Source organism: Mesoplodon densirostris, chromosome 3 (assembly GCF_025265405.1).
Source record: "Mesoplodon densirostris isolate mMesDen1 chromosome 3, mMesDen1 primary haplotype, whole genome shotgun sequence".
NCBI classification, from domain to species: Eukaryota; Metazoa; Chordata; class Mammalia; order Artiodactyla; family Ziphiidae; genus Mesoplodon; species Mesoplodon densirostris.
This window is the reverse complement of record NC_082663.1, coordinates 43,792,448-43,819,509: the sequence shown is the minus strand read 5'-3', so window position 1 is coordinate 43,819,509 and position 27,062 is coordinate 43,792,448. Positions and strand designations below refer to the sequence as shown.

At 35.9% G+C, this 27,062-nt stretch overlaps 1 protein-coding gene across 1 annotated transcript in view; it reads right to left on the bottom strand.

Moving 5' to 3' along the window:
* The window catches only part of MTREX (Mtr4 exosome RNA helicase), a 133,687-nt gene that overhangs the window by 42,913 nt on the left and 63,712 nt on the right, over positions 1-27,062 (bottom strand). Inside the window, exons 17-18 of the mRNA XM_060092888.1 lie at positions 18,067-18,239; positions 17,397-17,465 (exon numbers count right to left, since the gene is read on the bottom strand). Coding sequence (XP_059948871.1) covers positions 17,397-17,465; positions 18,067-18,239 — 242 coding nt within the window. The remainder of the gene's footprint in view (positions 1-17,396; positions 17,466-18,066; positions 18,240-27,062) is intronic.

The following is a 27,062-nucleotide window of genomic DNA, read 5'->3' as shown; positions in this document are numbered from 1 at the left end:
TACATAATTATCTTTGTAGAACTACCAAAACCATTTACAACATTACAGAGGTATTCTCAAGTGTTACTATGGAAACTCTTTTGAAAGCTTTCTTTATTGTAGCATTAAATGAAAACTTGCTGTTAAATTTATTTCCTAAAATGATAAAACTTTTCTCAGCAAACTTTTTCTAGTTCTGTACTTTGGTAAAGGTGGGTCAACAATATCAACCTTCACATAAGAGAAATATAATTTTGATAATCTCAAGATTATAAAATGTAAAGAAACAAATACAAAATAAATATCGATAATGCATCTGTATCTCCTTAAAATGCTTCAAAATATTTTCTTCATCAGTATGTATTTTCCCTCTGTGGACAAAGAATGTCATGTCACCTGCCATATCAGTGAGCAAAGAATGCTGCAGCCATCAGCCACCGAAGCCACCCCTGATGGTGCATCCTGAGGGGAACTCAGGATCAAGATAAACAGGCTGCCTCCCATCAAGCTATCAGCCTCTGCGGCCAACCCCAATGGGACACTCTGAGGGGATACAGGATGGAGAAAAACAGGGCAGTTAAGGTGCATATCAAAGGAACAATTTCAATAAGCCCAGATGCTTACATCTTCCGATACACAGAAAAGTGTTAAATTCATTAACTTGAGGTGTCTGGTTTTCTTTAATTAACTGTAATCTTTTGATGTTCTGACTACCTAGTTTTTGTTTGTCTGCAAAAACTCCTATATATCCTGGCTCCTCCCATACCTCTTCAAAACAGTCCCTCAAAGCTATCTGAAAGGCTGTTTCCCGGGCTTAAGGTCTCAGTAAGTCTGCCGAATAAAACATAATTCTCAACTTTTAGGTTGTGCAATTTTTTTCAGTAGACCGTTTTGGCGACTAACAAAGGGACCCAGAGCAGACTACTCTCCTTTGCCTGAACTTTATGAGGATCCGGAGCCTTGGTACCAAGCTGAGGCCACTTGGGCCTGTCTGTCTCCTCGCAGAGTCCAGACAAATTTGGGTGATCTCTCCTGGTTCTCGAATCTCCTAAGTTTTATTTAATCTCCAGTTTATCTCCTGGTTCTCCAATCTCCTAAGTCTCCTCTTTGAAGGAGCAGGTTATCTTTGAAACTTTGTTTCAAGAAGAGGTACCTGGTTTACCCTCAGTTGAAAGATACTGGGGAGATTTTTGCTCGGTTTAGACACTGAGCGGGTTAACCTCCGTTGAAAGACACTGGGAAGACTTTGCTCATCTGAAAGACACTGAGTAAGGTTGGAGTGCGTAAATTAGGTAGAAGACTGGCTTGTCGTTTTTCCTTGAATTGGCTACTTTAACAGTTTATTGTTATGAAAGTGAGGTATCTCATGAGAGCTTTCTGTTCTAAAAAAGGAACATCTCCTCCCAGGTGGCAAGGGCTTTTTCAGGCAACTAAGATGCTTGTGGGAGTGGTTGGAGGCAAGCCCTCATAATATGCAGCTACCCCTACAGGGAAACCCACTCACTTTAATTAAAAATTTGCTCTGCAGGGGATACGCGTAAGACTTGGTCACTCCATGATCTGAGCACCCACAGTGGTCTCAGGATACTGAAGGGAAAAACTGAGATACGTAAGAGAGCTAAAACAGCTCCAGGGTAAAACCTAGAGGAGTTAAGCTCACAAACAGCACCCTGGCCCACCACAGGATTGTCACTAGCTACTTTATCTCAAAAAACTGACCTCAGAACAGGGAACAAAACTTTCAAAACAAAAGGAGTGACAAATTACCAGGTTTATGTACATACAAAACTTACACTTACAAGTACTTTAATTGGGGATTAAAGGAAATCTTGCCCTAAAAATGACTAAGATGGGGGCTCTTTTATTGCATATGCAGTTAAGTTAGAGAAATCCAGCTTGATAAAGCATATTTTCAGAATTCTGACCGTAAAGAAAACGTGGGAACTTGCATTTAGAGAGAGAGAGAGAGAGAGAGAGAGAGAGAGAGAGAGAGAGAGAGAGAGAGAGAGAGAGAGAGAGTGTGTGTGTGTGTGTGTGTGTGTGTGTGTGTGTGTGTGTGTGTGTGTGTGTGTGTGTGTGTGTGTGTGTGTGTGTGTGTGTGTGTGTGTGTGTGTGTGTGTGTGTGTGTGTGTGTGTGTGTGTGTGTGTGTGTGTGTGTTCGCAGCCCACTGAACAGACTGGGATTCTGAGCAATCTTTCTCGTTAATGGCCAGATGATGGATCTTTTAAATTTGAGAAACTTCTAAACTGGTAAATTTTTAGAGCTTTCATTATAAACAGCTGTTCTATTGGTACCTATGAAAAAATCAAATCAGAAGGTAGAAAAAGATAAAATGATTAACCTGAGAACTCCTTTAATTTAACCCAAACAAATGAAAAGAAAACATGGCTTGGGAAGCTTTATTTATGCACTCTGCTTTCCCTTCATGGGTCTTCCAGATGCTAATAAACACACTAGGATAATTCATGTTAATTAGGTTGATTAACAGGGAAGTAAGAAAAAAACTGAAGAGAAAGTCTAGAGACTTCTTCAAAAAAAGGTAGAAATTTTAAAGGGCCTCATCCCAAATGGATAAAGAAATTTTTACATGGTTATTTTAGAATAGAATAAATAAAATGGATGTCAATGGGATTAAAACAAAAGGTTCTGATACAACACTACCTAAGATTGGATGGGTCAAAGGGACCCCCTGCTATTGGTCCCCAACATTGAAGGGCTCCAAATGAGTCTGGGGTAAAAAAAAGTATGAAAAAATTGCACTGAGATAACTGACCAACAATTGCTTGGGCCAATTAATCAACTTAAAAAAAAAATCAACAAAGGGGCCTGAGTCCTTTGCCTCAACATCTCATTGGGAATCCCAAAGCCTTTTATATAAAAACAGATTAAATGGTGGGATAAAAAGAAAAGTTTCTGGACTCCTTATAAGACTAAGGTATGTTGATAGTGTCCTAATACAAACTAAAGTTAAAGGTACAAAAGTTGACAGAACTGAGATAAAGTTTATAAAATTTGGTATATTTAAATAGATCTTAGATAAGATTATTACATCTCTTTTGCCTAATTATATTGTGAGATAGACATGTTTCACTGGGGAATGCTTCCCCTGCCTGGAAGTACAGGACAGGGCATATAAATCTGCCCTTCAGACAATATTATTTAAACATACTAACAGAAACCAGCAGGGTTACCTAAACCCACACAGTAAAAGGAACACTTAAATACCTTAAACTCTAGTGAAAACCAACAAGCAGCAAGTAAAACTGTGAACTGTTTGTCATACCAGCATTTCCTAATTGGAATATTCCATAAACTCTAGAAATATTCATCTTCTTTCCTCAATATGGTACAAGACTGGGAGCTAATATTCAGGGGCTAATAAGAAGAATAAAGATTTTGCTCTGAGTCTAACCTATGCAATCAGAAAGAGGGTCTTTGTTAAATGCCTTATGCAAGCCTTTGAAAGCAAGATAAATTGAATCCATAGAACTCAATTTTCAGTTTGGCTGGAAATTTTCTGATATTAAAAAAAAAGGAAATTAAAGAAAATATAGTTGGGCAAATCAATCTTTAATTTCATTTTGGCAGAAGACTAGTTCTTCAGAGAATTAAAAGCAACTGTCTTTGTCTTGTAAACCTCTACAAATTAGAGATGTAAATACAGCCCACAGTGACTTGAAAGTGAGTCATATTAGCTCAGTCTGGTAAAACCTGGAACCTAGAAGAAAAAAGGCCACGGGGTGGGGGAGGTAGGACTTTTTAAGCTCAAGTCTCTGGAAAGGCTCCCTCACCCAAAATCTAATTCATAGCCTCCTTAACAGTTTATCAAGGACAAATACAAATCTTAAAAGTCTTTTCCACAAATAGTGAAGCCCTATTCATCTCAGCAAATTTAACTTATTCCAACTGTTATTTATAAACTAGTAAGTTTATATTTTAATACCTGATTCTTAACTCTTTAAAGTGAAGCTGTGAGATCTCTGATTTTGTCTGTTTATATGTATGTGTGTACATTATATATATGAGATGTCTCTACCTCTGGAAAACATTACCAAAATTAAACTTATAAAAGAGTTCTACTTAATTGACTTAAAAGTAAGTGCTTATAAATATTTCTAAATATAAAAGAAACTGGGGGCTTCCCTGGTGGTGCAGTGGTTGAGAATCTGCCTGCCAATGCAGGGGACACGGGTTCGAGCCCTGGTCTGGGAAGATCCCACATGCCGCGGAGCAACTGGGCTGGTGAGCCACAACTACTGAGCCTGTGCATCTGGAGCCTGTGCTCCGCAATAAGAGAGGCCGCGACAGTGAGAGGCCCGTGCAATGCGATGAAGAGTGGTCCCCGCTTGCTGCAACTAGAGAAAGTCCTCACACAGAAACGAAGACCCAACACAGCCAAAAATAAAAATAAAAAAATAAATAAAATTATATATATAAAAAAGAAACTGGCCAGAATGAATTTCAGGTTCACATGATCTAGGAAATATCAATACAGACATGTCTGACTTTTATTGTACCTAGGTTTACTGAAGATCAATAAATTCACGTTATTTCTGTTATATAGTTTGTCAGCAAGAAAAAATTTAACTTGGTATGATTTTCATAAGTTACAAAATAAAGGTAAATGAGATAAGAGTTTTCAGGTGAACTCTTTTAGGAATAATTATGCTTTGGGTATGTCTCTCTAAAATAGTTTTTCCAGATTTTTGGTAACCTGAGTTTTGCTAAGTTAAGTTAAATGATGGGAACTCACTGAATATCCAGGTTATTTCAAATAAGATAAAACACTAGAACATTAGTTGCTAAACAGGTCTAAATTTACCTACCTCTGTCTCCTTACAAGAGGGAACTAATTTGGGTTTATTAGACACATCTTATACCACACTGAGGAAAGAAATTATGCTATGAGAAGATGGATGTTTCTAGGTTATGGAATATTCCAACCAGGAAATGCTGGTATGACAAAAAGTTCACAATTACTTGCTGTTTGTTGGTTTTTTCTATAAATTAAGGTTTTTAAGGGTTCAATTGTAATATGCAGTTGAAATTACTAAAGATAATAAGGGAAAAATTTCCATATGTAAGGAAAATGAAATGTATGCAAAAGAAGGCATGAGGAATGAAAATATATTTTGTTAAGGGGAAAGAATGTTTTGTCCTAGAGCCAGCTGTTTCTAGATGAAAATATAAGGGACAAACTAATAAGAGTACAGAAAATTGTGGAAGGTTTGTAAAAGGAACCCTGAAAAGGAGTTTTGTATATGGTCAGGCTGGGATTAGATTAAATTTGATTATGTAAATGGATTTTGTTATCAAAAGTAGGCTGGTGCAAGACTGGATTTGGTTCCTCTCTGTTAAGAGAACCAAGTTTTCTTGGAGTACTGCTTTTGATAACAGATTGTATGAGTTTCTTTGCCTTTAAGTGATCTGTATTTGTGAAATCTTTTATCTCTCTGGTTAAGTGAACAAGTATTGTTTCACAGTGATTTTACCAAGTGTTCTGAAACTTTTTGATATTTTTGACAAACTTCCCAAACATAAAATTCTAACTGAAGTTCTTTTGACATCCAGCTAACTCTAGGATGCTTCAAAGAAATTATGAGACATCTCAGAAAGGAATGTTAAACTAATTAGGCTTATATGGTATGTTAAATTACTTGAGGAGCACTGCCATTTATTGGAGATAAATCTTCTAAGGTTATACTGTATAGGTAAATGTCATTAGTGTAGATATTCCAAAATTTAATTCCTAAAAATCTGATATGCCCTGGTATAATGTTATTAGTCATAACTCCTAATTATCTTAAAATGTTGTATGTCACAGAAACACCAAAGTTTCTTGTCAATTGCATTGTAATCAGATCTTTAACCATGCCATTTTAAATCTTGTCATTTATAGACAATCACTGTTTTACTCTGATGCTTTTAAAAAATGAAGATTCATAAAAGAAGATTCATAAAAGGAACCTTTGGTAAATACTGTTCCTTATAACTTTTAGGTCATACCCCTGAACTAGGTAAGAAGTTACAAAACTTTAACAGAAAACCTGACAACTTCATCCAGATCAACAGGAATTAATTACATGGGACTAGATGAACTGATGTGATTTATAATTTTATGAGTTTTCCTCAAGTATAGTGGCTTCTCAGTAAGTCCACCAAATAAAACATAATTCTCAGCTTTTAGGTTGTGCAAATTTTTTAAGTTGATGCCTCTCTCTCTAGCAAACCCAACTGACCACAAAAATCTTTGAATTAGTATTCTGACCTAGATCACAAAATTAATAAAAATGTACTTCATATTTTTAGTGAACAAATGTAAAGAGCTCAATGGAAAAATCAGTTTCACCATCAATTTAAGCAGAATAAAATGAATGTGTCCCTCTCTATTCCCCATTCCATCTTTGCCTAAAAGAACTCTCATCAACTAGCACTATTTTTATACATGGATTAAGGACCAGTAGAGACAAATAATTAAGAAACCTATCCACTGTGTGTGTCTGTGTGTGTGAATGCAATTATATTTGCTATAATTTTTCACCTTTAAAAATGTAAAACCTGTCAACTACCAGCATGACAGCATAAGGAGCTCCACAAATCTGCTCCCCAGCAAAACTGGAGAAAATTATAAAAACTCAACCATTTAAAGTCTCTGGAAATGGTTCTAAGGGCATATAGCAAAGAAAGAAACATATTTAAGGAAATCTGTGAAAATTCAGTAAGAATTTGTGATATCTAAACCAAGACCACTCCCCTCTCACTGCTTCCTAACTCAAGAAAACAGGAATTGCAGACTGGTGAAGCCCAGAACACAGGAGGGCTGCTCCGCCTGCAAATCTCAGGTAGAAGTCTATCTTCCCAGGAAGAGCATGATATCAGCCTTTCTTATCCTGCTCCCACCTACCTATTGCTAGGGCTAAGTTCTGGGCAAGTAGGGGATTGTAGGGGCTGAGAGGTGGGGGCTCCCCTTTTCTGCCTGTCCCCACTGCTTAGCCAGAGGCTATCCTGGGGGTAGCACTGCTGAGAATACTGGGGCCTCAAATGCCCTTGTCCTGGCTTATAAGACATTGATTCCAAGCTGGGAGAGGCAAGCTGAGAAGATGTGAGGCTCTTATGCTCCACTTAGCCCTCAGGGCCTAAAGCAGGAGTGTCACCCAGAGAGAAGTGGACCACTGTTCCCACACCAAGCTTTAGAACTTGGCTCAGAGATTGTGCCTGGGGGGAGAGGCGGCCTTAAAACAGCTCTTAATACCTTCCAAGAGAAAGTGATTTCATTTGCAATAGAGGCTGGGGAAGATCAAACTTTAGAGCATGCTCAAAAACAGTGAAGGCTGAGGTGAAAGACAAATGGAGGAAATGTGTAGAATCGCTGGAAATACAGACAAAATATGGAGGCCAGCTAGTTTATAGGAGAGAACCTTGGGGGAGGGGAGGTGGGGGAAAGCTAGGAGGAGCCTCCTGCAATTAGTGGGGCTTAACAGAAGGGTATGTTCAGGGAAAGACACCAAGAGACCCTTTTTAAAACCACTGTCATCCCAGAGTAACTATGGGCATATCCAAGGCTGTGCCAAGGAGAAACATAAAAGGTTCAGCACTGTAGGCGGAAGAGGGAGGTGGAATACATTTCACTCAAAAAATGTAGCTGTTCATGAAACATATAAACAAGCAAATAACAACAATAAACCTGGCTTGGGGGGTGGGGGAAACGAGTATGAAGAGTGCTACAATATATTATTGAAAATGTCCAATTTCTAAGGAAAAATTATGAGACATGGACAAAGACAAGAAAGTATGAACCATAACGTATAAAACAGAAAAAAAAGCAGGCAACAGAAAGTGCCTGTTGAGAGTGACCAGATGTTGGATTAAACAAAGTCTTAAAGGTAGCCATTATAAATATGAGCAAAGAACTATGGAACCATAATTAAAGAAGTAAAGGAAGGGACAATAAGCAATGTCCCAATTTGATTTGCAATAATAATCAAATAGAGAATATCAATAGATAGATATGATAAAAAGAACCAACAGGAAATTCTGGATTTCAAAAGTGAAATACCTGAAATGAAAAACTCACTAGAGGAATTCAACAGCATATGTGAAGAACAAGAAAGCATTAACAAATTTGAAGATAGGCTGGAAGAGATGATACAATCCAAAAACAGAGGGGGAAAAAAAAAGAAGAAAAATGAACAAAGCCACAGAGAAATGTAGGTCACCAGTAAGAATGACAACATAAACATAATGCGGATACCAGAAAAAGAGGAAAGAAGTAATGAAAAAATATTTAATAAAATAATGGCTGAAAACTTACCAAAATTAATTGAAAAACAATCTACAGGAAACTCAATGAACTCCCAACAGAGTAAATACAAAAAGATGCCCAAATACACATATCACAGCAAAAATGCAAAAATCAAACATAAATAGAAAATCTTGAAAGGAGTAAGAGAAAAACAAGACTTATTTTTTTACAAGGAGACTACAATAAGGTTAATAGCAGAAACTTCTCAGGAGAAATGATGGAGGCCAGAGGCAGTGGGTTAGCATATTCACAGAATAAACCTCTTAACCAAGAAATCTATATGCAGGCAAAGATATCATTCAAAAACAAACATTCCTGAATAAACAAAAACTGAGAGAATTTTTTGCTGGCATACCAGCTTTACAGAAAACACTAAAGGAAGTTCTTGAGGCTGAAAGTAAGTGACACCAGTCGTAATACTGAATCCACATGAAGAAACAACTCTGGTAAAGGTAATTATAAAAGACAAAATAATTGACTATTTCCTTTTCTCTTAAATGACTTAAAAACTAATTATATAAAACAAAATGTATATATCAAATTGTTGAGACTGTTGAGCCTATAACAGAAATGTAGTATATTTGCCAATAATAGCACAAAGAAGTAGGTGGGAGCAAAGCAGTATTGGGCTAAGTCAATAAATCTAGATGGTAAGTTGAATTCATAGGAATTAAGAAAGACAACCAGAAATGATAAATAAGGTTAATATAACAGAAATTATAAATATATACTTACTCTCCTTTCTCCTCTAAGCTTCTTTAAAAGTCATAACATTATATAAAGTAATAATTATAACATGTATTGTTGGGTTTGTAACATTTATAGGTATAATATCTATAACATATATACCACAAAAAGAGGGAAAATGGAACAGAGGCATAAAAGAGTAATGTTTCTATATCTAACTGGAATTAAGTTAGTATAAATCTGAAGCTTATTCTATTATGTTAATATGTATAGGGAAAGCCCTAGCAACCACTAAGAAAATAACAAAAAATATAGGTAGAGAAAAAAGCCCATGAAATAAATTAAAATGTCACATTAGGAAACAGGTACTCAATGCAAAAGAAAGCACTAAAGGAGGAATAGAAAAACAAAAAAAGAAATGACACATAGCAAACAAAAAAAGACAGCCATCAATCTAGTCATACCAATAAAAACATTAAATGTGAATGGATTAAGCAGCCCAATAAATAGGCAGAGATTTTTCAGATTAGATAAAACAATATCCAACCATGCTGTCTATAGGAGACATAGTTTAAATTCATTGATACGAAAAAGACTCAAAGTAAAAAAGATGGAAAGAGATATAGCATATGGACAACAATCAAAAGAAAGCTGAAGTGGGCTATTCTAATCATAAGATGAAACACACTTTAGCAGAACACAAAACACATGAAGCAAAAATTGACAGAAATGAAGGAAGAAATAACATTTCAACAATAATAGTTAAGAGACTTCAATACCCCACTTTTAACAATGCATAAAAGAACTAGATAGAAGGATCTGCAAGAAAAGAAACAGAAGACCTGAACAACACTCTAAAAAACACTAGACCTAACAGATACCTAAAGAACACCTCACCTCAACAGAATATACATTCTTCTCAACTGCACATGAAACATTCTGCACGAGAGGACATGTTAGGTCACTGCACAAACTTCACTAAATTCAAAAGGAATGAAATAATATCAAGTATGTTCTCAACAACAGAATGAAATTAGAAATCAAAAGCAGATAGAAATTTAGGAAATTCACAAATATATGGAAATAAACACATTCTTAAATAACCAATGGGTGAAAGAAAAACTCGAAAGGGAAATTAAAAAGTACTTTGAGATGAATAAAAATGAAGACACAATATGCCAAAATTTATGCAGCTAAAATCCTTGCAAATGGAAATTCATTGGTATAAACGTCTTATAAAAGACACTGGTACAAATGTATTATGAAAGAAGAAAATCTCAAATTAATAACCTAATCTTCTACTTTAAGACAATGGACAAAGAACTGCAAACTAAATCTAAAGCTAGGAGATGGAAGGAAATGATAAAGAGTATAAATAAAGGAGCAGAAATTAATGAAACTTAAATAAAGAAAAATCAATGAAACCAAGAGCTGATTCTTTGAGATGAACAAAACTGATAAACCTTTAGCTAGGTGAAAGATTAAAATTATCAAAATCAGAAATGAAAGAGGAGGGTAAGCTGGGACGAAGTGAGAGAGTGGCATGGACATACATACACTACCAAATGTAAAATAGATAGCTAGTGGGAAGCAGCCACATAGCACAGGGAGATCAACTCAGTGCTTGGTGAACTAGAGGGGTGGGATAGGGAGAGCAAGAGGGAGGGGATATGGGGATATATGTATATGTATAGCTGATTCACTTTGTGATACAGCAGAAACTAACACACCATTGTAAAGCAATTATACTCCAATAAAAATGTTAAAAAAAAAGAAATGAAAGAGGAGACATTACTAACAACTTTACAGAAATAAAAAGGATTATAAAGCAATATTATGAACAAGTGTACACCACTAAATTAGGTAACTTAGATGAAATGGACTAATTCCTAAAAAGACAAATCACTGAAACTGTTTCTAGAAGAAACAGACAAACTGAACAGACCTACAACAAATAAAGAAACTGATTTAACAATCAATAAACAATCCACAAAGAAAAGCCCAGGCAGGTAACCTCACAGCCAAATATTTAAAGAATTAATATAAATTCTTAAAAAACTCCTCCAAAAAACAGAAGAGGAGGGGAATACTTCCTAACTCATTATGTGAGGCAGGCATTACCCTGATACCAAACCCAGGGGAAGACAGCAAAAGAAAAGAAAACTACAAACCATTATCTTCTTTGAATATGGGTGCAAATATCTTCAACAACATATTAGCAAACCAAATCCATTAACACAGAAAAAGGATAACAGAGAATGAACAAGTACGATTCATCCCAGGAATCCAAAGTTGGTTTAGTATTTGAAAATCAATTAATATAATATACTTCATCAGATTAAATACAAAAGAGAATAAAAAACAACCACATGATTATTTGAATGGGCATATAAAAAGCATCTGACAAAAAACAACTCTCATGACAAAAACACTCAACAAACTAGGAAAAGAAGGAAACTTCCTCAACTCAATAAAGGACACTTATGAAAACATACTTAATGGTGAAAGAGTGAATGTTCCCCCCACCTCAAGATCAGGAAAAAGACAAGGGCATCTGCTCCATCAATATTGTACTGGAGGGTCTAGCCAGGCCTATTAGCCAAAGAGAGGAAATAAAATGCACCCAGAATGGAAAGGGAGAAGTAAAACCACCTCTATTTGCAGACAAGAAAATCCTAAAGAACCCACTATTAGAACTAATAAAGTTAGCAAAGTTACAGAATGCAAGATCAATACATAAAGTCAACTGTGTTAATATATACTTGCCATGAAATATTAAAAAATGAAATCAAAAGAACAATTCAATTTATGATAACATCAAAAGATTAAAATACTCAGGAATAAATTTAACAAAAGAAGTACAAAATTTATAGTTGGAAAACAAATTATTGTTGCAAGCAATTTCAAAAGATCTTAAAAAATGGGAAAACTTCCCACGTTCACAATCGAAAGACTCAGAGTTGTAAGCTGACAATACTCTCTCCAAAATGGTCTAAAGATTAAATGAAATCCCTATCAGAATCCCAGCTAACTTCTTTGTAGAAATTGACAGATAATAATATTCACATGGACTTGCAAGGGTCACAGAATAGCCAACAACACAATCTTGAATAAAGGTGGAGGGGGCCTCCCTGGTGGCGCAAGTGGTTGAGAGTCCGCCTGCCGATGCAGGGGATACGGGTTCGTGCCCCCGTCTGGGAGGATCCCATATGCCGCGGAGCGGCTGGGCCCGTGGGCCATGGCCGCTGAGCCTGCGCGTCCGGAGCCTGCGCGTCCGGAGCCTGTGCTCCGCGACGGGGGAGGCCACAACAGTGAGAGGCCCGCATACCGCAAAAAAAAAAAAAAAAAAGGTGGAGGTCTTACCAATCCATTTCTTTAAACCTTAACTACAAAGATACAGTAATACAGACAGTATGGTACTGGCATGAGGATAAAGATATAGATCAACTGAACAGAACTGAGAATCCAGAAATAAACTCATGTGTCCATGATCATCTGAGTTTTGACAAGGATGCCCACATCATTTAATGAGAAAAGAATTTTCCAACAAATAGTCCTAGGACAAGAAAAAAGTTGGATTCTTATCTTAAGTCACATATAAAAATCAGCTCAAAATGGAACAAAGACCTAAATGTTAAGAGCTAAAACTATAAAACTTAGAAAAAAACATAGGGGTAAATCTTCATGATCTTGATGTTGGCAGTGGTTTCTTACATATGACATCAAAAGCCTAAGTAACAACAACAACAACAAAAGAAATTGGATTATATCAAAATTTAAAACTTTTGTGCTTTAAAGAACATTGCCAAGAAAGTGAAGATGTGCAAGATGGCATCTCAGGTGTATTCTAGTAAACATTTAGGGAAGAGTTAACAACTATCCTGCTCAAGTTATTCCAAAAAATTGTAGAGGAAGGAATACTTCCAAATTCCTTCTACAAGGCCATCACCACCTTCATACCAAAACAAAAGATATCACAAAAAAATGAGAAGCTAATATCACTGCTGAACATAAATGCAAAAATCCTCAACAAAATATTAGCCAACCAAATTCAATACTACATTAAAAAGACCAAAGCTGAGATCAAGTGGGATTTATCTCAGGGATGCAAGGACAGTTCAATATCCACAAATCAGTCAATGAAACACCACATTAACAAACTGAAGAATAAAAATCACATGATCATCTCAATAGATGCAGAAAAAGCTTTTGATAAAATTCAACACCCATTTACAATAAAAACTCTCAACAAAGCAGGTACAGAGGGAACATATCTCAACATAATAAAGGCCACATATGACAAATCCACAATTAACATCATACTCAATGGTAAAAAAGCTGAAAGCATTTCCTCTAAGATCCGGAACAAAAAAAAGATGTCCACTCTCGCCACTTCTATTCAACACAGTAGTGGAAGTCCTAGCCACAGCAATCAGACAAGAGAAAGAAATAAAAGGAATCCTAATTGGAAAGGAAGAAGTAAAACTTTAACTGTTTGCAGATGACATGACACTATACATAGAAAATCCTAAAGATGCCACCAAAAACTACTAGAACTCATCAATGAATTCAGTAAAGTTGCAGGATACAAAATTAATATACAGAAACCTGCTGCACTTCTATACATTAACAAAGAACTATCAGAAAGAGAAATCAAGAAAACAGTTCCATTCACAATTGCACCAAAGAGAATAAAATACCTAGGACTACATCTTACTAAGGAGGTAAAAGACCTGTACCATAAGAAAACTATACTATACTATAGGGAAACTGCATGACAGTAATGAAAGAAATTGAAGACAACATGAACAGATAGAAAGAAATATTGTAATCGTAGACTGGAAGAATTAATATTGTTAAAATGACCATATTCCCCATGGCAATCTATAGTTTCCAAACAATCCCTATCAAATACCAATGGCATTTTTCACATAACTAGAACAAATAATTCTAAAATATGTATGGAAACACAAAAGACCACAAAGAGCCAAAACAATCTTGAGAAAGAAAAACAACCTTGAGAAAGAAAAACAAATACTGGAGGTATTATACTCCCTGATTCAAAACTATACTACAAAGCTACAGTCATCAAAACAGCATGGTACTGGCATTAAAAAAAAGACACGTAGATCAATGGAACAGAATAGAGTCCAGAAAATGGACTCACACTATTATATGAGCAATAAATCTATGACAAAGGAGGCAAGAATATACAATGAGGAAAAGACAGCCTCTTCAACAAATGGTATTGGGAAAACTGGACAGCTACACATGGAAGAATCAAACCAGACTACTCTCCCACACTATGCTCAAAAATAAATTAAAAATGGATTAAAGACTTAAATGTAAGGTGTGAAACCATAAAACTTCCAGAAGTAAACACAGGCAGTAAAGTCTTTGACACTGGTCTTGGTAATATTTTTTTGGATCTGTCTCCTCAGGCAAGGGAAACAAAAGCAAAAATAAACAAATGGGACTAAATCAAACTGAAAAGGTTTTACTCAGTGAAGGATACTATGAACAAAACTAAAAGATCACCGACTGAATGGGAAAAGATATCTGCAAACGATATATCCAATAAGGGGTTAATATCCAAAATATACAAAGAACTCACAAAACTCGACATCAAAAAAACCAAACAACCTGATTAAAAAATGGCAGAGGGCCTGAGTAGATGTTTTTCCAAAGAAGTCATTAGGATGGCCATCAGGTACATGAAAAGATGCAACATCACTAATCATAAGGGTAATGCAAATCAAACCCACAATGAGCTATTCACCTCACACCTGACAGAATGACTATTATCAAAATGACAAATATAAATCTTGGTGAGGATATGGAAAAAAGGGAACCCCTGTGCTCTGTTGGTGGGAATGTAAACAGGTGCAGCCACTATGGAAAACAGTATGGCAGTTCCTCAAAAAAGTGAAAATGTAACTACCAAATAATCCAGCAATTCCACTCCTGAGTATTTATTTGAAGAAAACAAAAACACTATTATTCAAAAAGATATATGCATGCCTATGTTCCTTGCAGTATTACTGTATATCTCATAATAGCCAAGATATGGAAGCAACTCAAGTGCCATCAATAGAGGAAAGAAGACAGCTCTCTCTCTCCCCCCCCACACACAGGAATATTACTAAGCCATGAAAAAGAATGAAACCTTGCCATTTCCAACAACATGGATGGACCCAGAGAGTATTACGCTAAATGAAATGAGCCAGACAGAAAATGACAAATACTAGATGACTTCACTTAAATGTGGAATATGAAAAACAAAACGAGTGAACAAACATAACCAAACAGAAACAGAGTCATTGATGCAGAGAAAAGATGGCTGCCAGAGGGAAGGGGAGGGGAGGAGGAGAGAAATAGGTGAGGGAGATTAAGAGGTAGAAACTTTCAGTTACTAAATAAATGAGTCACAGGCATGAAATGTACAGTGTGGGGAATACAGTCTATAACTATGTAATATTTTCCTGGTGACAACTAGAATTATCACTATGAACATTTTGAAATGTACAGAATATTCCATTATGTTGTGTAATAGGAACTAACAGTGTTGTCAGTCAATTATGCTCCAAAAACAAACAAACTCACTCATAGACAAAGAGATCAGATTTGTGGTTTCCAGAGGCAGGGGTAGGGGAAGGGGGAATTAGATGAAAGTAATAAAAAGATATAAACTTCTATTATAAGATAAATAAATACTAGGGATATAACGTACAACATGATAAATATAATCAACAGTGCCGTTAATTATAATGTTATAATATAATTATAATGTTATAACAGTGCTGTTATACATGAAAGTTAAGAGAGTAAATCCTAAGAATTCTCATCACAAGGTAAAAAGAGTTTTTAAATTTCTTTAATGTATCTATATGCGATGATGGGTGTTCAATGTACTGTGGTAATCATTTCATGATGTATGTAAGTCAAATCATTACATTGTACACTTTAAATTTATATAATGCTGTATGTCAACTGTATCTCAATAAAACTGGAAGAACAAAAAAAGCCCCAAGCAAACCAATCAACCAACCAATTAACCTTCAATGGCCTGCCACTGCTTTCAAATATTTAAATCTAGATCCAACATACTCAAAATCTGTATTTTAAATACTTTCCATGATTAATCTCAATACTTTTTATTTTACTCCTTCCCTTCACCTGAAATGTTCCGTGCCTGCTGCATACTACTTCCACCAGTGAATATCCATCAAATGAAATTCTACTTAGTGTTCAAGGTTCCATTTAAAATTTAAAATTCTCTTCCTTCTCAGGTGCCATCTCTAATAGCTCAGACAAAATTTCTTCCTCCTCCTGCTCCAAATGCACTTTGCTTATATCTTTACTGAAGTATTTCATAATCTGCCTTAAATTTTCATTATCTGCTTGCCTCTGTTCATAAAATGAGTGAGTACAGGAATTGTGTCTATGGTCAATGAATGCTTCTTAAATTAGAATCAAATGAGACAATGAGTGTGACAATACTTTGAAAAACATTCCTGTAAATTATGAAAATGGTAATAATCTATTCAGTGGGATTAATCATAGATCATTAATCAAAACTCCTATCACAAACCTATGAACTTAATTATTTCTCCACAACAAATGGCTTCAGTATCTCAAAGTTCATTTACATATTTCAGGACTAACTTTCAATCCCAAAGCTTAATTCTCAATTGCCTTTACACATAGGCCGGACAAAGAAGTTAATGACAACAAAATCATGAAATTATCTCATGCAAACCCTTCATTTTAAAGAAAAGAAAAAACAGGCAGGAAGATTCAGAATGTCTTGCCTGAGGTCATATATTAGCACTTGTTGGTTGGTGCCTACTGCAGGTAAAGAAAATATAATAGCGGGAAGGCTGATTTAATTTTGAGGTAATCATTTTTCTAACAAATTATCAAAATCATCCTTGACTTTATGTATACATAATCTTTTCAAAGTATTTATATAAATAATGACCAAAAGCAACTTTATTATTGCCTTCATGTAGAGAGAGTAAAATTAACCAGCTTTCCTAAGTTCGTTCTTTTAAGTCTCTAACATATACCTGAATCAAAATTCCAATTTTCAGTGTCAAATGCTAATTTTTTCTAATATTCAATTTAAACAGTAAATTTATAAAAAGGACTGGTGAACTCAGAGAATAAATGTAAAACTGTCATGAAATTAAAATCTGTGATAATGTTAGGAAAATAACCATACCACTTTAAGGATAAAATTTATGATTATTCAAAAAATTAATTCCTTATATAGAATTTATTAGTTTCTCTTAAGGTAATGCTATTTCTTTTTTTCTTTCTTTTTTTTTTTGGTTATGATATTTCTAATCTGATCAATTTCCTGAGCCTGAAAAAACATTTCACTAAAAATTTACATACAATTCCACTTTTAGGACAACAGTTTACCTTAACATTTGATTTTTTTGAGAAATTCACCACTACACCCCAGCCAAAATCGTCTCCTTCATTCTTTACCTGAAAAGAAAGTAAAGCAAGTAAAAAGGAATGTTTATGTCCAAAAGGCAATTTAGATATCATGCCCACATTATAGGCTAATAAAACTTTGAGTTTTCCTGATAAAATGTTTTTTTGAAAGATCACTGTTAAACTTAAGAAAAAGAAAAAAAAAGAAATTAATCCTACAGAAAGAAATCACTGCCAAATTTCAAGGGATTCCAGAACAGTAATAACAGGAATCTCCCAGTTGGCAAATAAATGTTAAAAATGATATGGTGTATTTGTTTGGAGAATATCTGAAGTCTTTTATAGCTAATGAATTCATCCAGGTCTTAAAACTGCATTATTCTGGGACAGCATTTCATAACTGGAAATATTTCATGTTAATTCCAAAACTGTCCACTTCAATTTATATCCCCCCAAATGAAAATCAGTAGCGATTAAAAGGCCTTCACATGACCCCTCCTTCCTTAATCAGTGCCACATGAAACAGGTAAAAGAATAAAATTAATATAGATCCAAAAACTACTGTATTTTACCAAGATAAGAAAAAAAATTGGAAGATTCATCCAAAAAATATTAAATATTGAAATAATTTATGACAAAAATAATGACATACCTTTACCAAACGACCTGGTTGTAGAAATGGTAAGCAATATTTTGGTTTGTGAATATATTCTTCAATTTCTTTACCCAATTTGGCAAGCTGCTGCCTAATCTTATAATAGATGACTACACTTTCTTCATTTGGTATTACTATTTTATTATACTGTTCTTCTGAGTTCTTTACCTCTGTAAGTAAATAAAACACATATACAACATCACAAAATTATACATCTTATGTAAATTATACCAAAGATACATCTTTTTTTCCTACTACAATTGTAGGGAACAAATTCAGACTGTTTAGGTTAGAAGCTTTGAGGAAAAGATTCAGAGACAACCATAATACATGCTGTCTAGTTTCTCCCTTCCCCATTAAGGTTCACCTTCTCTATCTCTTCTCACAGTTCCCCAACTCACTGTGACCTCAAGGTGATTCTGAACTGGAGTGGTTTTATCGGGTAAGTTAATTCTCTCCTGTGGATAGGGAGAGAAGACTATTTCTGAGAATTCTAGACCTACACTGTTGAACAAGCACTGCCCTGTAAAACTTTGTATTATGGTAGAAATGTTCCATATCAGCACCTTCCAGTATAATACCCACTAGACACTATGTGGCGAGTTAAATTTAAAATAATTAAAATTAAATAAAATTAATCATTTAGCTCTTCAATTGCACTAGCACCATTTCAAATGCTCAACAGCCATATGTGGCTGTTGACCTCTGTACTTGAAAAGCACAGAGAGAATACTTCCACAGAAAGTTCTACTGGACAGCACTATTTTGGATCTTCTAATATGCTGCTTTAACTCAGCAAAAAACCCAGTTTGTTAATGTCATCAGGCTTGCACCACCACCTGGGACTATGTCTCCTAAAACAGAACACAGGAAATTCAACCACAGTTATCTCTCTACTCAGTCAGTAGCCAAAACACTAGCCCCTTTCAGCAACTGTCCTTTTAGTTAATCTAACCATCTCTGATGCCATTCCCTGCTCCAATTCTTGCAGCTAGTGCTGACCTCCCATCCTCACTCATTCCATTATGCCTCTTTCCCACTGTGAACAAACACTATTCTTCCTTGGGTAAAACACACATAAAATTCACTATTAATGACATGTAGTACACTAACAATATATGAAACAATCACTACCATGTAGTTCTAGAATATTTTCACTACCCCAAAACTCCATACCCTTTAAGCAAACACTACTCATTCTTTTCTCCACCAGACCCCCGGCAACCTTTCTGTCTGCATGAATTTGCCTATTCTAGATATTCCATATATATGGAATCATACAATGTGTGGCTTTTGTCTTTGGCTTCCTTCACTTAGCATACTCTTCTCAAAGTTCATCCATGTTGTGGCATGTATCAGTACTTCATTTCTTTTAATGGTGGAATAATATCACACTATATGGGTACATCATTTTGTTTACCAGTTGATGGACATTTGGATTATTTCCACCTTTTGGCTACCGTGAGTAATGCTGCTATGAACATTCATGCACCAGTTTCTGTTTGAACGTATTTCCAATTCTTCTGCTTATATACCATGAGTGGATGGCATTGCTGGGTCTTACAGTAATTCTATATTTAAGTTGCTGGGGAAGTGCTAAACTATTTTTTACACCAACCACACCATTTTGTTAATTACCTAAAAAAATAAATACCCATCCTAGCAAGTGTGAGGTATCTCAATATGGTTATGATATGCATTTCCCTAATGATGCCAACCATCTTTTCATGTACTTATATGAAAAAATGTACTTATATATCTTCTTCAGTACTTATATATCTTCTTTGCAAAAATGTCTATTCAGATCTTTTGTCCATTTAAAAATTAGGGTCAGTGTCCTTGTCCCCACGGTAAGTCAAGCCACTCCTCACCTCTGCAGGAGACCCTCCAACACTAGCAGGTCAGGAGTTACATGGACCCTGAACACTGTGGATGGAAACCAATGTGATCTATGAACTTGGGTTGCTTGTTTTTACACAAATTGCACTGAAGTTTGAATTCCACTCAAAGCTGTAGAGAGACTGTTCTGAGGACCAGTATAATTTCTGCAGTAACACAAGCCATGTGGCTGACAAGGTCTTGGTGCTCTGGCCGTGTTTCAGGCCTGTGCCTCTGAGGTGGGAGAGACGAGTTAATGACACTGGTCCACCAGAGACTTCCAGGTTCCACGTAATATCAAATGGCGAAAGCTCTCCCAGAGATCTCCATCTCAATACTAAGACCAAGCTCCACTGAACAACCAGCAAGCTACAGTGCTGGACATCCTATGCCAAACAACTAGCGAGACAGGAACACAACACCACCCATTAGCAAAGAGGCTGCCTAAAATCATAAGGTCACAGACACCCCAAAACACATCACCACTCACAGTACTGCCCACCAGAAAGACAAGATCCAGCCACATCCACCAGAACATGGGCACCAGTCCCCTCCACCAGAAAGCCTACACAACCCACTGAAGCAACCTTAGCCACTGGGGGCAGACACCAAAAACAACAGGAACTACGAACCTGCAGCCTGTGAAAAGAAGACCCCAAACACAGTAAGTTAACCAAAATGAGAACACAGAGAAACACACAGCAGATGAAGGAGCAAGGTAAAAACCCACCAGACCAAACAAATGAAGAGGAAATAGGTGGTCAACCCGAAAAAGAATTCAGAGTAATGACAGTAGAGGCTATCCAAAATCTTGGAAAGAGAATGGAGAAAATACAGGAAATTTTGAACAAGGACCTAGAAGAACTAAAGAGCAAACAATGATGAACAACACAATAAATGAAATTAAAAATTCTCTACAAGGAATCAATAGCAGAATAACTGAGGCAGAAGAATGGATAAGTGACCTGGAAGATAAAACAGTGGAAATAACTACCACAGGCAGAATAAAGAAAAAAGAATGAAAAGAATTGAGGACAGTCTTAGAGACCTCTGGGACAACATTAAACGCACCACCATTCAAATTATAGGGGGTCCCAGAAGAAGAGGAGAAAAAGAAATGAACTGAAACAATAGTTGAAGAGATTATATTTGAAAAGTTACCTAATATGGGAAAGGAAATAGTCAAGTCCAGAAGCACAGAGTTCTATACAGGATAAATCCAAGGAGAAACAAGACAAGACACATATTAATTGAATGATAAGAAATTAAATACAAAGAAAAAAACATTAAAACCAGCAAGGGAAAAACAACAAATAACATGTAAGGGAATCCCCATAAGTTTAAGAGCAGATCTTTCAGCAGCACTCTACAAGCCAGAAGGGAGTGGCAGGACATATTTAAAGTGATGAAAGGGAAAAACCTAGAACCAAGATTACTCTACCCAGCAAGGATCTCCTTCCGATTCGACGGAGAAATTAAAACCTTTACAGACAAACAAAAGCTAAGAGAAATGGGCACCACCAAACCAGCTTTACAACAAATGCTAAAGGAACTTCTCTAGGCAGGAAACACAAGAGAAGGAAAAGACCTACATTAACAAACCCAAAACAATTAACAAAATGGTAATAGGAACATATATATCAGTAACTACCTTAAATGTAAATGGATTAAATGCTACAACCAAAAGAAACAGACTGGCTGAATGGATACAAAAACAAGACCCGTACATATGCTGTCTACAAGAGACCCACTTCAGACCTAGGGACACATAAGACTGAAAGTGAGGGGATGGAAAAAGATATTCCATGCGAATGGAAATCAAAAGAAAGCTGGAGTAGCAATACTCATATCAGATAAAATAGACTTTAAAATAAAGAATGTTACAAGAGACAAGAAAGAACACTACATAATGATCAAGGGATCCATCCAAGAAGAACATATAATTGTAAATATTTATGCAACCAACATAGGAGCACCTCAATACATAAGGAAAATGCTAACAACCATGAAAGGGGAAATTGACAGTACGGGACTTTAACACGCCACTTTCACCAATGGACAGATCATACACACTGAAAATTAATAAGGAAACACAAGCTTTAAATGATACATTAAACAAGATGGACTTAATTGATATTTATAGGACCTTCCATCCAAAAGCAACAGAATACACTTTCTTCTCAAGTGCTCCTGGAACATTCTCCAGGATAGATCATATCCGGGGTCACAAATCAAGTCTTGGTAAATTTAAGAAAACTGAAATCGTTTCAAGTTATCTTTTCTGACCACGATGCTATGAAACTAGATATCAATTACATGAAAAAATCTACAAAATTACAAACATATGGAGGCCAAACAATACACTACTAAATAACCAAGAGATCACTGAAGAAATCAAATAGGAAATCAAAAAATACCTAGACACAAATGACAATGAAAACACGATGACCCAAAACCTATGGGATGCAGCAAAAGCAGTTCTACGAGGGAGGTTTATATCAATACAATCCTACCTCAAGAAACACGAAACACCTCAAATAAACAACCTAACCTTACACCTAAAGCAATTAGAGAAAGAAGAAAAAAAAAAAAAAACCCCAAAGTTAGCAGAAGCAAACAAATCATAAAGATCAGATCAGAAGTAAATGAAAAAGAAATGAAGGAAATGACAGCAAAGATCAATAAAATTAAAAGCTGGTTCTTTGAGAAGATAAACAAAATGGATAAACCATTAGCCAGACTCATCAAGAAAAAAAGGGAGAAGACTCAAATCAATAGAATTAGAAATGAAAAAGGAGAAGTAACAACTGACACTGCAGAAATACAAAAGATCATGAGAGATTATTACAAGCAACTCTATGCCAATAAAATGGACAACCTGGAAGAAATGGACAAATTCTTAGAAAAGCACAACCTTCGGAGACTGCACAAGGAAGAAATAGAAAATATAAACAGACCAATCACAAGCACTGAAACTGAAACTGTGATAAAAAAATCTTCAAACAAACAAAAGCCCAGGAGTAGATGGCTTCACAGGCGAATTCTATCAAACATTTAGAGAAGAGCTAACACCCATCCTTCTCAAACTCTTCCAAAACATAGCAGAGGGAGGAACACTCCCAAACTCATTCTACGAGGCCACTGTCACCTTGATACCAAAACCAGACAAAGATGTCACAAAGAAAGAAAACTACAGGCCAATATCACTGATGAACATAGATGCAAAATCCTCAACAAAATACTAGCAAACAGAATCCAACAGCACATTAAAAGGATCATACACAATGATCAAGTGGGGTTTATTCCAGGAATGCAAGGATTCTTCAATATATGCAAATCAATCAATGTGATACACCATATTAACAAATTGAAGGAGAAAAACCATATGATCATCTCAATAGATGCAGAGAAAGCTTTTGACAAAATTCAACACCCATTTATGATAAAAACCCTGCAGAAAGTAGGCATAGAGGGAACTTTCCTCAACATAATAAAGGCCATATATGACAAACCCACAGCCAGCATCGTCCTCAACGGTGAAAAACTGAAACCATTTCCACTAAGATCAGGAACAAGACAAGGTTGCCCACTCTCACCACTCTTATTCAACATAGTTTTGGAAGTTTTAGCCACAGCAATCAGAGAAGAAAAGGAAATAAAAGGAATCCAAATCGGAAAAGAAGAAGTAAAGCTGTCACTGTTTGCAGATGACATGATACTATACATAGAGAATCCTAAAGATGCTACCAGAAAACTACTAGAGCTAATCAATGAAGTTGGTAAAGTAGCAGGATACAAAATTAATGCACAGAAATCTCTTGCATTCCTATACACTAATGATGAAAAATCTGAAAGTGAAGTCAAGAAAACACTCCCATTTACCATTGCAACAAAAAGAATAAAATATCTAGGAATAAACCTACCTAAGGAGACAAAAGACCTGTATGCAGAAAATTATAAGACACTGATGAAAGAAATTAAAGATGATACAAATAGATGGAGAGATGTACCATGTTCTTGGATTGGAAGAATCAACATTGTGAAAATGACTCTACTACCCAAAGCAATCTACAGATTCAATGCAATCCCTATCAAACTACCAATGGCATTTTTCACAGAACTAGAACAAAAAATTTCACAATTTGTATGGAAACACAAAAGACCCCGAATAGCCAAAGCAATCTTGAGAACAAAAAACGGAGCTGGAGGAATCAGGCTCCCTGACTTCAGACTATACTACAAAGCTACAGTAATCAAGACAGTATGGTACTGGCACAAAAACAGAAAGATAGATCAATGGAACAGGATAGAAAGCCCAGAGATAAACCCACGGACATATGGTCACCTTATCTTTGATAAAGGAGGCAGGAATGTACAGTGGAGAAAGGACAGTCTCTTCAATAAGTGGTGCTGGGAAAACTGGACAGGGACATGTAAAAGTATGAGATTAGATCACTCCCTAACACCATACACAAAAATTAGCTCAAAATGGATTAAAGACCTAAATGTAAGGCCAGACACTATCAAACTCCTAGAGGAAAACATAGGCAGAACACTCTATGACATAAATCACAACAAGATCCTTTTTGACCCACCTCCTAGAGAAAAGGAAATAAAGACAAAAATAAACACATGGGACCTAATGAAACTTCAAAGCTTTTGCACAGCAAAGGAAACCATAAACAAGACGAAAAGACAACCCTCAGAATGGGAGAAAATATTTGCAAATGAAGCAACTGACAAAGGATTAATCTCCAAAATTTATAAGCAGCTCATGCAGCTCAATAGCAAAAAAACAAACAACCCAATACAAAAATGGGCAGAAGACCTAAATAGACATTTCTCCACAAAAGATATACAGACAGCCAACAAACACATGAAAGGATGCTCAACATCTTTACTTATTAGAGAAATGCAAATCAAAACTACAATGAGATATCATCTCACACCAGTCAGAATGGCCATCATCAAAAAATCTAGAAACAATAAATGCTGGAGAGGGTGTGGAAAAAAGGGAACACTCTTGCACTGCTGGTGGGAATGTGAATTGGTACAGCCACTATGGAGAACGGTATGGAGGTTCCTTAAAAAACTACAAATAGAAATACCATATGACCCAGCAATCCCACTACTGGGCATATACCCTGAGAAAACCATAATTCAAAAAGAGACATGTACCAAAATGTTCATAGCAGCCCTATTTACAATAGCCCGGAGATGGAAACAACCTAAGTGTCCATCATCGGATGAATGGATAAAGAAGATGTGGCACATATATACAATGGAATATTACTCAGCCATAAAAAGAAATGAAATTTAGCTATTTGTAATGAGGTGGATGGACCTAGAGTCTGTCATACAGAGTGAAGTAAGTCAGAAAGAGAAAGACAAATACTGTATGCTGACACATATATATGGAATTTAAGAAAAAAATGTCATCAAGAACATAGGGGTAAGACAGGAATAAAGACACAGACCTACTAGAGAATGGACTTGAGGATATGGGGAGGGGGAAGGGTAAGCTGTGACAAAGTGAAAGAGCGGCATGGACATATATACACTACCAAACGTAAGGTAGATAGCTAGTGGGAAGCAGCCGCATAGCACAGGGAGATCAGCTCGGTTCTTTGTGACCGCCTGGAGGGGTGGGATAGGGAGGGTGGGAGGGAGACGCAAAAGGGAGGGGATATGGGAACATATGTATATGTATAACTGATTAAATTTGTAAAATAAAATTAAAAAAAAAAAAAAAAAAAAAAGATGTCACAAAGAAAGAAAACTACAGGCCAATATCACTGATGAACATAGATGCAAAATCCTCAACAAAATACTAGCAAACAGAATCCAACAGCACATTAAAAGGATCATACACAATGATCAAGTGGGGTTTATTCCAGGAATGCAAGGATTCTTCAATATATGCAAATCAATCAATGTGATACACCATATTAACAAATTGAAGGAGAAAAACCATATGATCATCTCAATAGATGCAGAGAAAGCTTTTGACAAAATTCAACACCCATTTATGATAAAAACCCTGCAGAAAGTAGGCATAGAGGGAACTTTCCTCAACATAATAAAGGCCATATATGACAAACCCACAGCCAGCATCGTCCTCAACGGTGAAAAACTGAAACCATTTCCACTAAGATCAGGAACAAGACAAGGTTGCCCACTCTCACCACTCTTATTCAACATAGTTTTGGAAGTTTTAGCCACAGCAATCAGAGAAGAAAAGGAAATAAAAGGAATCCAAATCGGAAAAGAAGAAGTAAAGCTGTCACTGTTTGCAGATGACATGATACTATACATAGAGAATCCTAAAGATGCTACCAGAAAACTACTAGAGCTAATCAATGAAGTTGGTAAAGTAGCAGGATACAAAATTAATGCACAGAAATCTCTTGCATTCCTATACACTAATGATGAAAAATCTGAAAGTGAAGTCAAGAAAACACTCCCATTTACCATTGCAACAAAAAGAATAAAATATCTAGGAATAAACCTACCTAAGGAGGCAAAAGACCTGTATGCAGAAAATTATAAGACACTGATGAAAGAAATTAAAGATGATACAAATAGATGGAGAGATATACCATGTTCTTGGATTGGAAGAATCAACATTGTGAAAATGACTCCAAAGCAATCTACAGATTCAATGCAATCCCTATCAAACTACCACTGGCACTTTTCCACAGAAGTAGAACAAAAAATTTCACAATTTGTATGGAAACACAGAAGACCCCAAATAGCCAAAGCAATCTTGAGAACGAAAAATGGAGCTGGAGGAATCAGGCTCCCTGACTTCAGACTATACTACAAAGCTACAGTAATCAAGACAGTATGGTACTGGCACAAAAACAGAAAGATAGATCAATGGAACAGGATAGAAAGCCCAGAGATAAACCCACGGACATATGGTCACCTTATCTTTGATAAAGGAGGCAGGAATGTACAGTGGAGAAAGGACAGCCTCTTCAGTAAGTGGTGCTGGGAAAACTGGACAGGACATGTAAAAGTATGAGATTAGGTCACTCCCTAACACCATACACAAAAATAAGCTCAAATTGGATTAAAGACCTAAATGTAAGGCCAGACACTATCAAACTCTT